We start from the raw sequence: 14206 nt of genomic DNA on the forward strand, positions 1-14206 counted from the left end.
ATGCTAAGGCATACTAGCATGCACATTCATATATATGCTAAGGCATACTAGCATGCACACACACACACACACACACACACATATACACACACATATATGTGTGTGTGTGTGTGTGTGTGTATATATACATATATATATATATATATATATATATATATATATATATATATATATATATATATATATATATATATATATATATATATATAGTTCCATTTTGAATTAACAGATGTCACAGAATTTAGACAAAGTTTTCAATGATAAGAAGAAAGAGTGGTGCACAAGAGTTTAAATGAATACATAACTTTATTTAAATAAATGCTTTGTCATAACAAAAAAGACAAAGGTTAAAAGAGTACATAAATTACAAGTTGAATAAATATTACAGTGATATTTACTTTCTTAATAATTTGAGTTTTTTTTTTCTTTTTATCTGTTTTATTAAGAGTTCCAAATGTTGAACATTTTCACGGTCCTCCTGCCACAAATGGGTGTTTTTTGTTTTTTTCTTTTCAAAACACCATGTTAGGCCACATGTCAATGTGATCAATCATCAAGTCTTTTCTCATCCACATAAAAAGAAAAGGAAAACAACAACAAGAAGAAATTGTTAGTGATTCAGAAAGAAAACTGTAATACTACTGTATCAAGAATGTGAATATTGTATTTATCTAACCATTTTGAAGATTCGGAATCTGGTGAAGGCACCAAGCAACACCACAATGGTTTATATTGGCTTGATGTGACTGTTCTTCATTCTAAACCCTTTACATAATTTTAAAGAATCTCAGTAAATGAGAGAAGTGTTTTCTCTCAATGATGAGATCCAGTCTAACATGGTAATTCAGGATGAAATGACAAATTTGTCTTTGGTTGATGCGAGAACACCATTTTTGCAATTCACCACTTAGAATTTGGTACTAAAACACTAAAACAAACCAACAGGAACTTGGCTGTATCACTTCCATGAACATGATTCAATCATGAACCACATCTAAGCTATGAGCAAACATTTCCTACAGCCTTTGATGTCAGTTTCAAGACCAGAAGAGAAAGTCACTGATTTACCACTGGCTGCTTGTACCTGCCTCGCAGATTCCGAGACCCCCATATCCTAGCCTGCTAACGGTATCTACTGTGATGTGTGCTGTTCTTGTTCTGCCCCACTTGACGGGGTAGTGAGGCCCAGAGCGTAATCATGGCCTGGGGCTCTCACCTTCTCTCCCTCTCCCTGGATGCCACTGAGGCACATGTTCTGGTAGCTGTAAGAGTAGATGAATAGAGATTGGACTGAGATCAATAGCTGTATATTTTGATGTTATTTTCTTCCCCCACCAGACGAAGAGGTGGTTGTCAGGCTTGGGCCACTAAAGCCTCTGTCAAAAGTCCTCAGGCAGGATTTGTGTCTGAGGCCTGTTCCTGCTTCTCCTGCACCTGATCTGAGATGTGCTTTGGAGCCCACACTGCAAGGAGGAAGCTGTCATATGGCGAAAAGAAATATTGTAAATACATAAGTGCAAGCTGCTTTTAAAAAAAAAAAAAAAAGAAAGAAAGAAAAGAAAAAAGCGGGAGGGGGCTCTGAGCACAAATCAGGACCTGTATAATGCTGGCAAATGCTCTGGCCTCTACCTCAGAGGCCATTCGTGCAATAATAGTGAACAATACCTCCTCAATAACTCATTTAAAACACCTGCGAAGGTCAGTTTATAACCTTCACTCTGACAAACTCTCTCTCTTTTCTCTCTCTACACTTTGAGAGAATCTCATCACTCATTTTTCCATTTAGACACGCCATTGGGACTTTCTGTCGACCTGTGGTTCTTTGTCTTTTTATTTTTTATTTTTTTTATTTTTTATTTTTTTATAATGGTGTAGCTATCAATAGCAGAGAGAAGCAGCACTAGAGGCAAGCTTAGTGGAGTAGCGTCTCATCTATCTCATTGTGTTGAGCATTACTGGCCCCCTCCCAGCCATGAAACTATGATCACATGAGCTCTGTAATAAGATCTGAGCGGAACCACTGTGGCAGGGAATGGCTTTTCTTGCTGGTTTTTCTGCTAAAGAATCACCAGCCTGTGCTGGCCATGAAGGCCTCTGTGTATCCCTGTTCATATGTAGCTTGACTGAAAATGATTTGAACTACTATCTCAAGCATTTACATACACTTGCAGTCTCAAAATTCAGCTTATTCACTGAGATAAAAAAACAAACAAACAATCAATGAGAGACATAGGTGTAGCCACTAGCTTCCCTTTCACAGCTAGTGATTTTTACAAGGTGTTTTAAAAATAGCCATGGCATGACAGAAATATCTTTGACGTATAAATCTGAAAGCGACTGAGGACCCTCATCAGTACATAATGGTTAACCAATTTTATCCCCTTGGCTACTGTGTAACGTTCACGTCACTATTCAAATGTATTTGTATGTAGAAAGGCACTAAAACACACACACACACACACACAACCTTACATAAAACTCTCAATGCACTGAATGACAATGGTAGTTAAATGTGCCTTCTTTTTCAAATGACACCCTTTAAAAAGCAAAAGGTGCAGTTATGCCATGCTGAAGATAGAATTTCAAGACAGTAATTGTGTGGCTTGGAAAAGAAAAAGTTGGGGGTGGGATGTTTGGGTGGACTGGGGAAGACCTTCATTCACATGACCAAGGTCCCAAAATGACTGGGAGGCTGTAACAATGAAAACAGACTACGACAAAGGTTGTAACAATGAAAACATGCTAAAATGCACAACTCGTTTTCCAAGCAGCAATTCCTGATAAAGGTTCCTCAGAAAACATTCATCAATCTACAGTTAACGGTGATATACTACGCCAAGGTGTCACTCATTTCAGTGAAAGCACTTGGTCTAGGAAATGGCTCATAAGTGGATAAATTGATACTTCACTGAAGGCAAAAAAGTAAAAGACTATTCCAAAAACTTGTCACAGGCTGAGAAAGAAGCTACCACTCTCAAAGGTGAATGTCAATCAAAGTCAAGTTACTTCAAGCCCAAATTTTGGGAAAGTTAGCGTCAGGCCACTGAGGCCTGTCTCAGACCATAACACCAAGTGTCCCACTTGGGATACTGGTACAAAATGGGTGCCAGATAATTTTGGGTGTGGACGTTTCTTTCCGCTCTTCTAACAAGGAATCTGTGAAGATATTGGACATAATGGGACCTCAGGCCATAGCCAGCAAATCAGCTATCCATTCACCTGGATCAGTCTGCATGCCAGCATCAGGTTACATAGGCACAGTTGGCATTTTAGGCAAGCTACACAGTCACAGAGTCACTGAGACAGGTATGTCAAACATGGTTTTGATTCTTACACCATCGTTCTCCCAAACAGTGGGCCAGTGAGAGAATGCTAACAGCTAGCAATGAGCCTGCTCTATAAATGCTCTCAGGGGGGCATGGGGGTTTCACCACACACTCATGTGGTTGAAAACAAACAATAACGGGACATTCTTTTATAAAAAAAAAAAAAGTTGTCCACCATGTTTCTCTTTCATGCAACTGCACGTACATTCATACATGCAAAGACATACATATTCACACACATACACTGAACCTGGTGAAGTTACACATTTCCAAGGTTTTCCCAATAAGTGCTCTGACAGGACCAAATAGCCATATAGAGAGAGGTGCATCAGCACATCTCTATGACTTGTTTTTTTTTTCTTTTCTTTTTTTTTTTTTGGAAAACAATCAAACAAAATTTTTTAGTTCTTCCAATAATAAGAGTTTGAGCTATCTCCTCAGACACCTCAACTTCAAAGATGTAAAAGACCAAGATAGCGCTGGTAACAATTATCATACCATATGCTCTTTTTTTTGCTGTATGTTAAAAAGTATGGTGCTCAAACCCCAGCCTCTATAAAAATATATAATTGAATGTATATATTTTTTAAAAATCTTTTGCTGGAACCCAGCTCTTAACACAGCAGAGGCCCTCCATTTAACTGGGTACACCAAGTTAGAGATGAGCACTCAGTCAAAAAAGTTTATCATTTGTTTTTGTTCAAATTTGTTTGTGTTTGCTTCGTCTTTCCGGATCAAAATCTTAGAGTGACTGGCGGGTGGACAGGTGGGAAGGAAAGAAGGTGGCGAGCCTCAGCTCAGGTGATCATGGCGCATCCCTCCTCACTCATTGTTGTTGCCAGGCTCCATGTCTTTGCACTGGATGTTCCCTCCACTGTAGTCAGTCCCTGGCAGCTGCACTCCATATTTGTCCACGCACCAGCATATTCCCCGTTTCCGACCACGTGAGGGCTTACACTACATGTGTGTTGAATAGGAGGGAGAGATTGATAGAGGTGTTAAATGACTATCACTAAAAGTACCAGACACATTACTTTAAGTTAATATTCTTTTACGTTAATATTATATTCATCTGTAAGTTGACATAACATGTATGAGGTCAGAACCCTTAACTAAATCCACACCTGCTTGCGTTTGAAGAAACCCTTCCTATCACAATTGGGCAGATAAAGAGAGAGAGCCACAATGCGGGAGGTGTCTTTCAGCCCCTTTATGATCCCATCCAGTTTTCTTCTACATGGACCCTTTATAATTCAGCACAACACACATGTAACAACAATCAGTTAGACATTAGCAATCAGTGACATTCTTCCCATTCCCCATTCCCTCACTGAAACTTACAAATTCAGTTTCATGCTTGTCAACTGGAAGTGGTGAGTAGTCCAGCGAACCCATGGACCTCAGCTTCTCCTGCTGCTTCTTCTTATCCTTGCGCATGGCAGCCTGCTTTTTGCTGTTGATTAGATCTTGCTTAGGGTAAATGGGCACTTTGGCTTGGGGCAGCTGCTCCTCTGTTGTGTCAGTCTTTATTGTCTCATCATGCTCTTTAGACTCACGATCTACAGAAAACACATGATTAACAAGTTATGAGCTTCACTTCTCACAACCAACAGTTTTAGCAAACATGCATGCGTTGACTCAGATGAATGAAATTTGACAAAAAAAAAACTCAGGAGATCAGCTTACTCTTTCACAGTCTGATTGGTGTCTTAAAATAAACCTGAAACCAACTGCTTTCTCACCAAATGTTTCCTTAGCATTTGTTTACAGAGGTGGAAAGGGATCAGCAGGTGATGACAAGCCCTTCTCCCACCCATACAAATCCATAAACTCACACCCAAACCTGAACAAGGCACCTGAAATGGAGTTCATTGGGACATCACTTCATTTTGCCAATAGCCAAATCAGCAGTATGGCCAAATAGCATTAAATGTTCATTAAAGGCTGCTTTATGAGAATCCCAGATCAAGGCAAGCATTTGGCAGAACATGCAAATGAGACTGAGATTAACTACAAAGGTCAATAATAATAATCCAGTTTACTTTCTTAGCTTACCATGTATTTAAGAGTTGAATTTGCAAAATATTTTCCATTTATTTGATAACAAACTTCAGCCATGACTGTAGCACTTATAGTTGAAGAATGAAACTTCCCAAAGGCTTGGTAGTCTTTTAAAACTATACTTAGGTTCTTTAAAGTCTCAGCAGCCACAAGTTACATGTGACGTGAAGGTGACATGTGGTGTGAACTGCTCAGAGAACAAGTACATTTTAAAGGGAGATTTAATTAATATAATGTGTACAGCAAACAATGTTGTTGAAGAAAAACAGGCCAATAGCACCTCATGAAAGCAAATCTTTTACTATTCTACAGAAAAAAAAAAGAGATTTGGCTGATCTTTCAAGACCTAAACCTAAACCAGATTTCCCCAACAGGTTTTTCTGTAAAGTACATAGATAATCCCTGAACCCACAGATTTAGGCATTAGTATGAACATGTGGCTATATTTATCCAGTAAAAATATAACAGAAGGTGCTTCAGGTCAAATGTTGGAATGGGAATTTGTCAAGTATTGTTAAGGATGCAGTCGTGTGATAGCATGCCACATTCAGCACCATTAGCCAGTTTTGGGACGGGGCAGAGGTGGGGCTAATAAGCTTTAGTTTCACTTATATAATGTCTGGTTTACAGTGACACCCTGTATAAGAGAGGGGTGTTCCAAGCAGACTGGTGTTGAAAGAGTCTGTCTGACACTGCAGCCATGGATAGGGACATGGGGGAAGGGTGATTACTGGAACCAGGTTCCTGGCTTCTGAAGTTACTATCAGAGCAGTGGTTGACTCTTTGAAATTAATCTCGCAACTCATGACTTGGCAGACTAAATTCTGCACTGAAATGTTCCCTGCAGCCAGGCTTCATGACAGGCCAGCAGGCTTGCTGAATCGCATCTATCATAGTCAACCTCATATTTTAAAGATCTTTTAGAGTTATAAAAATGACTGATGACTGATGTGTGTGATACTTTGATAATTTGGCTTTGCGTGCCAGCAAGGAGCACATAGCCTGGTATGTTTGGTTTAAAAATCAACAATAGACAGAGCATTAACCTTGTTTGCTACCAATTAATGATATTTTATTTCATTTTTCTCTTCAGCATGTGAACAAAACAAACATTTTCCATGCTTTGTGTACACAGCTAGTAATGGAGGCCCAAGTCTATAATAACAATATAATAATAATCATTACTTATATAGCACTTTTCATATAAGTTTTAAATTTTCATACAAAAGATTTGAATGACAAAACAAGGTACTTAAGATAACACACATATGCAATGCATATTAAAATGAAAACCTGCCTTAATTGAGCAAATTGCTTGAGATGGGCTACACTTTCTGTGTCTAACATCTGAGCCCTGGCCAAGACACTGGAGCATGGCCAAGCCAGACTTGTCACATGCATCCTCTCTATTCAAATGAGCTTTGGAATGAATGGCAAAGAGGTATTGGTGACTCTATGCTTAGCCTTGCAAAGTTTTCATTAAGGCAAGAGGACCTGAGCATGAAAACAAGGTGCATCTGATAGGGCTCTGTTTAAATATTAACATGTGCATGGGACAATTATACTTCATCAATATCCAACGTTTCTTGCTGTCTGATGACTAATAATAAAATAATGCCCATATATCTTTCTTATATCTGACTAATAATTGTGGTTTTGCTAACTTTACTAATTGCTGTGTTGCGTATGTTAAAGTAAATTTTTGCTTTTAATCCCTCTCCTGCCCTTTGCACTAAACACTTATAACCTCATATCACCATTTTGTCATTTGTAGTCTAATAAGGCAAGTTCTCCAGAAGTATGCAATTTTTAAGCAGTGTGTGCTACTGGCCTAGTCTATCACTCTACATTCATTGCTTTGTTCAAGTCATTGGCCAGCCATGACATCCTAAGCCAGATTCCGCTGCTCAATATTTAAAAGCTGGCCCAAATTCACAGCATGATTGTACAACTGAAACAGAGCAGCAAACAGACAAAGGGCCAAAGAAGGCCAGAGAGAAGCTGCTTTCTACAGGCAAATGTACAACAAAAATGACATTATAATGGGTGAAAAGATGCGTATGACACTGGACTGGCATGGATCTGGAGCATATTTAATGAAATAAACAATAAAGAAAAAATTTACATTAACATAAACTATTTCTATTCTAGCCCTATTAATTTAGAGTATGCCTAAACCATGCAACATGCTAATATTATTCAACAGGAAACAACAAATATAATTCAACATATGTAGCCAAAATGGCACCTGTTCAACAGAAAGCATTTTTCATAGCAGCATAATTGAAATCTGATATTAATGCTAGTACATTTATTTATCCAAATAACAGAAAAGCCCTGGTATAACTTTTTTCCCTTATTATATTCCATGCTGAATTTTTCCAAGCAGCAGCATGAAGAATAATGCTGTATTAATTAAACACTCACAGAACTCACAGAACATTTAACATTTGGTTTTGTATACATACATACAATATATATATTACAAAACAGCTTCTGACAAAGGTTATATATATATATATATATATATATATATATATATATATATATATATATATATATATATATATATATATATATATATATATATATATATATATATATATATATAACCTTTGTCAGAAGCTGTTTTGTCTCAAAGGACAATTGCTGGGAGTAGATGTTATCATTTTGGCCCCTGTTGCAACTACCCTATGTGTTTTCATTTACTGTTACACCTGTGCTGTAGTCATGAAACTAACCACCTTTTGTTTCCCTTCCATGGAGGAAGTGACACCAAATTGAGCATCCTCTAACCCAGGACAGGCTGTTTCAACAGGTTGACACATGAACCACATGCTGTTCCTGTCACGTCTATTGTTTCTACTTAACCTTTATCTTCCTATTAATTATAATAACCTGCCATAAGTGATAGAAGGGAAGGAGAGCAAACTCTCAATTGCTTTGAGGAGTCACACAGGCTCCTAGTTAAAGCCCAATATGTGAATGTCACAAACCAACAATCACTTGATCCTTAGGAGAATAGACCGCTGTAGGAGCTGAGTTCCTGCACAGCTGTTACCCAATAGCCTTCTCAGTGTTGCTGACAAATGTGAACTGCACAATTTGCTGTTAAACTTTATTAGGAGAAAACGTTCAAGCTTGCCAAATAGGATCTCCTTTTGCATACTCTGAGTGTGAGAAGGTGAATGGCTGTCTGAGACATGTGTTGGAGCCTGACTTTGTTAGAACTATGCAATGAAATATAGCACTAAAAACCAATCTAATGATGGAAAACTGGGTGCTGCTTTGTATGCACAAGGCTCCTGCCAGTGACTATGCTGTACAAATAACTGCCTTCTTTCTGTTGCCTCATGATTGCAGTTAAATTATGGACAACCTCCAGGAATTACATAAGGCACCCATAAATAAGTAGTACAAAACCAAACTGCATCCAAAACTGCATTTTGCCTTGGGTGAAGGTCCATTAGTTAAGACAGTGTTGTCGGTGCACAACATGCTTGTTCATGTGTAGCTCAGGCTTTTAAAATTTGAGCCATCTTTAATTATTGTTTGTAAACTCTGACAGAGAAGCCTGCTGACATATAACATGAAGGTCCTTCATGAGGATCAGAGGACAAGTAGCAAGCTACCATTTAGTCATACTTGATGGCAAGTGTGAAGCTTCTGATGTGCCAAAGCTCTCTGTTGTCTCCAGGAATGTCCAACAAACTGTGTTAAAACTCCTCAATCAGTTTGAAATATGGGTTCAAGCATGACAAACATAACAAAGGTCAGGAACATAGGCGCCCATAGCTAGAGCGCGCCCAATATTTCAGAGTAAAATTCTATCTTTTAAACATTGCATAGTTATTTAACATACTGCATATGCTAAATGTCCTGCTTTGGTAAGAACAACAACTGCTGAAGTATAATACCAGCAGTATTACCTGTGTTTTAGACACAGTTGCTGTCTTCTATACTGTCACTTACACCATCAGTGATATAGCTGGTGATTTCAATGCTGGTTTTATTAGTATTCTGACTAGTAGTGTTAAATAGTATGCTTTCTATGGTAACAGGTAACCTAGGGCAGGCTATAGTTTTCACATTCTGTATAGCATGCTGATATGTGGTTTGTTTTGGCTACAAATAGACAGGAGCAATTATAAAGAGAAAACAATGTTTTAGGCTAATTTAGACACTAGTGGACAGTGATGCACTGCATAAATGTCTTTATTTTTCAATGCCAGGATTTTTATTTTTACCAGGAATACAACTGATTTATGATCACAGGGCAAGACATCGCAAATCATGTCTCTGTCAAAGCAGATGACTAATCATCTAGCAATATTTTTGTATACTTGGCTTGAGATAACATTTTTATTATATGATATTAAAAATTTGTAGGCTGTTAATAATTTTCATAATTTGGCACCTATGGTTATTGTTAGATGGTTGCCTATGGTAAGATTTGACAAATACGCTTACCCTGCCTGGGCTATGATGACCAAAAGCTTTACATTTATACAGAACACTAAACTCATTTGGTATACATGGACTGTATACCAGTTTCTGTTTTTAGGTTTTTATCATCCATAGTTTACAATGTCTGAGCTAACACAGGTTATTGAAAACTGTTCTGCTTGGAGCTACAAGCAGAGAGAATTTGAGAGACTCATTACATCATGTAAGATAGGATGCTTCAGCATTCCCCATAATGAGGAAATAGTCCATTTCTATTTTCTTTCTTGGTGATCCTGAGGTGAAATTATTGCTTTAGATGAATGACAATTGGGTAACTAGGAGACAGAGGCTCCCAATCCTGGTGTGGTCAAGAATGCTAATGTCTGTCCTGTCCATCTGGTAAAAATGGGCTGAAATCAAACACTACAGTAGACAAGAAGCACCCATCTAAATCCATCCAGTGCTTTTATAGCTCTTTAGACAGTGGCTCCAAATGTGTTTTGCTGAATCACTGTGGCATGACCAAGCGGCCAGTGCAATCACACACTGGGGAAGAGCTGCTCCTGTTACAGTGCTGTTCCACACACACTCACGTCAAGCCCCTGACATAGTCAGGCTTTTTATGTGCCTGTGTGTGAACATGTGTGTGGGTATGCATGTGTGTAACCTACAAAGCCATAACCATAGAGTATAACCATATTTATGTCTTCTATTTTGTAAGAAATTGTGAGCTATCCTTCCCTTTTACAAACAATGTCTGAAGAACAGAGCAAATTCCATTCACATGCTGTCCCATGGATTTATGTGGCCTCAGGGAGCAATGGGGTGGGGGCGGTTTTACAATAAAACCAACAAGTGGAAATAAACCCATATTAGCATGAGCTCCATACACTAACAATAATAATTCATATATATATAAGATGTATAGAATGAAAATTAGTGGGAAATTGGTGGAAGTTAAGTGTTAAAAAGCATGCTGAGGCTTTCAGTTGCAATGGGCACACATACCCAAACCATGGCTGTCTGCGTCCCCTCATATTTAATCTTTAAACAGTAATCCAACTCTCTGCAACACCCCCAGATGTAAACCTAAATTCAGACTAACCAAGATCTATTGCCCCATAAATCTTTCCCCCACAGTCTTCATTGTCTTCAGCTGCAGGTAATTAAATAATAAACAAAATGCCAAAGAATGAGCTTTAGTATATAATACTGTGTCTTGCAAGTAAACTAAATGTTCCATCAACAAAGCAACTATGAAAGTACACCATTCCCATTCTCGGAAAGAGACCCATTGCAAATGGTCTTGCATGGGATGGTTCAACAACATCTGCTGCACATTTTAATGTTTTCTCATCTCCAACACACATGACTCACCACATCATGTCATTTTTAAGCAAACTGTGCGTTAATTTGGGTGTGTTAGAGCAGGGAAAACACTAACAGGTGCAGGTCAGGAAGAGTGCAGGACCAGGATTGAGGACTGGTCTATCATATCAATACTGCTTGGTGTATGTTGACCATGTGGCAGAATGCCAAAGCAGTGCATTCGTCAAGTGCTTGGATAGGTTCAGGGTATCTAGGTGAAGCTTAAGGAACACATTTGCATTCTATTAGCATACAGGAATGCAAATGGACATGTGCAATGGAAGTGGGATGAGTGGCAGTGTATTCAAAGTTCTTCGGTGTCTTTTAACAGTAATGACTGGTCCAAAAATCAATAATAATATCAAACATAGTATCTGATTTTGACTGATATACAGTATCCCTGATTGCAAAATAGTAATAGCCCAATGCCTATGTGCTGCTGTGGAATGATGTTGAACCTTGATGAGACTTTCATTCCACTTTGTTGTATTGGTTGCAGTTGAGCCAGCTACAATCCAAATGCCTTAAAATCTCAAATATTAATAACTGGGCCACTCTTGGCTGATTATTATGCACATTTACATAACTGGTACTTATGCGCCTAAAGTCAACCATATTTGGCTTGGAATGTTCTGGTATCAAGGTAAGTGATGCTACACGGTAATGTGTATTACCCGTTTTGGTGGTCTGTGCACAGCTTGGTAACATTTTTAATGCAAGTGACCTCTGATGCCTCCAGTTGCCATTATTAACACCCACTGCCATTACTAACATCATATGACCCCGAAACCCGCTATTAAGAACTCAACACGCTTAGGTTGAAGTTCTAATCGACCCAGCACTTACCCACAGGAGGATGCAACGCCTTGTAGCCCTTCTCGTTGGTGCACAGCCCTCTGCCGTGCAGCAGTGCGTGTAGTGGCTTCTCCTCTCCGTCGCGCGGCAAGCAGCGGAGTCCGTGCGCGCACGTGCTGGTGTAGACGCCGCACGGCTGATTCTCGGCGAGCGCGCAGGTGAGGCAGCAGCCGCAGCCGGGCTCCTTCACCAGCTGACAGCCTTTGGGCTCGGGGGGGCACATGGACAGCGCCTTCTGGTCGCACGGCTCACACGGCACATATGAGCCCGAGCATCGGGAAACAGCCGACAGAAACGGCACCATCACGAATAAGAAGTTGAGGAACATTTCGCAAAGGATTATGTATTGTTATTCTTCCAAAATGATCAGAACCTCCGAACAATGCGTGATTTACACTCTCCGACGCACCTTTCTTCAGGTCATCTGATTTTAGAATAAAATTAGAAACTTTGTAAGAAAAAAGTCCGCATCCAAAGTCACAAAGAAAGGTCAATAAATGTTGCGATTTAAATGCATCCGCAGATCTGTCTGCGCAACCTTAGAACAGACTATCTATTCTGATCATTCCCCGTTTTTAATGATAGCACCAGTAAGGTCCAGCGTGTGCGCAAGCCTCTCCGGCACTCCAGAACCCGCAGCCGTTTTTCCTTCTGCGGCTGCGCTCCTGATCTCTTCCCCGCGTCTGCACAAGTTTTGGCGAGCACACTGAGTGAGTGCGGGCCGCCCTGCCTTTTTAAAAACGGCCGAAACCGAGCGGCGCTGGAGGGAGGCGCACTTGCCACATCTTGGCAACACGCCACCGTGTTTTATTCCCTCCCTCTCTCCCTCCCCAGCAACAGAATCCCGTCTTTCACGCTGATGGCTAAAGTGATACCAAGTTTGCAGGGTTTCGAAACGCAACGAGACCTGACGCCCTAATAAATGACAAGGCTGCGTCTCTCTCTCTCTCTCTCTCTCTCTCTCTCTCTCACGAGATTTATAGCCTCGGCATGCACGTCTTGGCTAATATCCACATGTAATGCTCAATAACTAATCCAAAAGCCGTTTACATTGATGATGATAAAAATGATGTGTGATCTGTGCGCATGTGAAGCTGTGCACATACGTTCAAGGTGCGCACACCAGGGGGGAATAAAAGTTGAATTGCTTTTGTGTGGCTGCATATTGCATGAGGCTGTCATCCCTGAATGAGAACATTCCCTCACTGGTAGTGTGGAACATGATTGGCACTGACAATTAAAAGCAGTTTTGGACTTGGAAATCTACATTTATCTACCTTCATAAGAAAGAAAAGAGCCCAATTTACCTGACTGATAATCCCTTAGAGTGGTTTGTTATTAATTCTAAAGCAATACAGTAATAGTGCTGGAAGTATAATTGTCTTGCAGCCTACAAAAAAAGGTTCAACCTAAAAAAACATCCAAGCTCTGCACGTGCTCTTGCAGCTGCCCTGATTTGTAAGTCTACCCTCTTTCCATGCTCCTCATTTACCTTACAGACTTTTCATTGATGGCTTTTACATGTGGAGCTTATAAGAAGGGCAAGTGTGTAGTCTTCCTCAGACTGTCTTTCAGCAAGCCTGTATTCTTGAGTCAAAAACACTTCTTATTTAACATATTTATTTCCCAAGTAGTTTCCTAAATACCTCTCATGCTGGGTTGTCCCATTCTCCCACTGGCTTTGCCAGTCTATAGTTAAGGCAGATCCTTATTCACTGCACAAGAGTCTTGGGTAGTTTGCCGGATGCCCAGTAGAAGGAGCTGTTAGCAATGATTAGAGCTCTTGGTGGAACGTCCTACAATTCCTGAAGCTTTCCATGCTACAGTAGCATAAGTGGACCTCTGAATGTATTCCACACTCAGTATTGTCACAGCAATAGGATCACTATCTCACTTATTCAATGTCACAGACTTTTAAAGCAAATAGTAGTTTTTTTTTTTTTAAGTTTTGAATATTATTAAATTGTTATACACATTCATATAAGCACATTCATGTGCCTGCTGTACATCTGCTGTCTTGTAGTGTGAGCCAGATGCTACAATTTTTCTGACTGTGAACATTACTAAAACACTGAAGCGAAATAATCTATAATGATCTATATTATACTGAAAGTTTGATTATGTATTTTTATGTTAGGCATTTTCTCTCC

The 14206-nt window shown here is 39.5% G+C and overlaps 1 protein-coding gene across 1 annotated transcript; it reads right to left on the minus strand.

Moving 5' to 3' along the window:
• Positions 1-287: 287 nt before the first annotated feature.
• igfbp5b (insulin-like growth factor binding protein 5b) lies at positions 288-12831 on the minus strand. The gene is made up of 4 exons (XM_017469924.3): positions 12048-12831; positions 4668-4885; positions 4451-4570; positions 288-4283 (listed from the first exon to the last, which is right to left on the minus strand). Exons 1-4 carry the CDS (start codon positions 12382-12384, stop codon positions 4149-4151), a joined length of 810 nt encoding a protein of 269 aa, XP_017325413.1. The 5' UTR covers positions 12385-12831; the 3' UTR covers positions 288-4148.
• Positions 12832-14206: the final 1375 nt, after the last annotated feature.

Source organism: Ictalurus punctatus, chromosome 6, assembly GCF_001660625.3.
Source record: "Ictalurus punctatus breed USDA103 chromosome 6, Coco_2.0, whole genome shotgun sequence".
Classification (NCBI taxonomy): domain Eukaryota; kingdom Metazoa; phylum Chordata; class Actinopteri; order Siluriformes; family Ictaluridae; genus Ictalurus; species Ictalurus punctatus.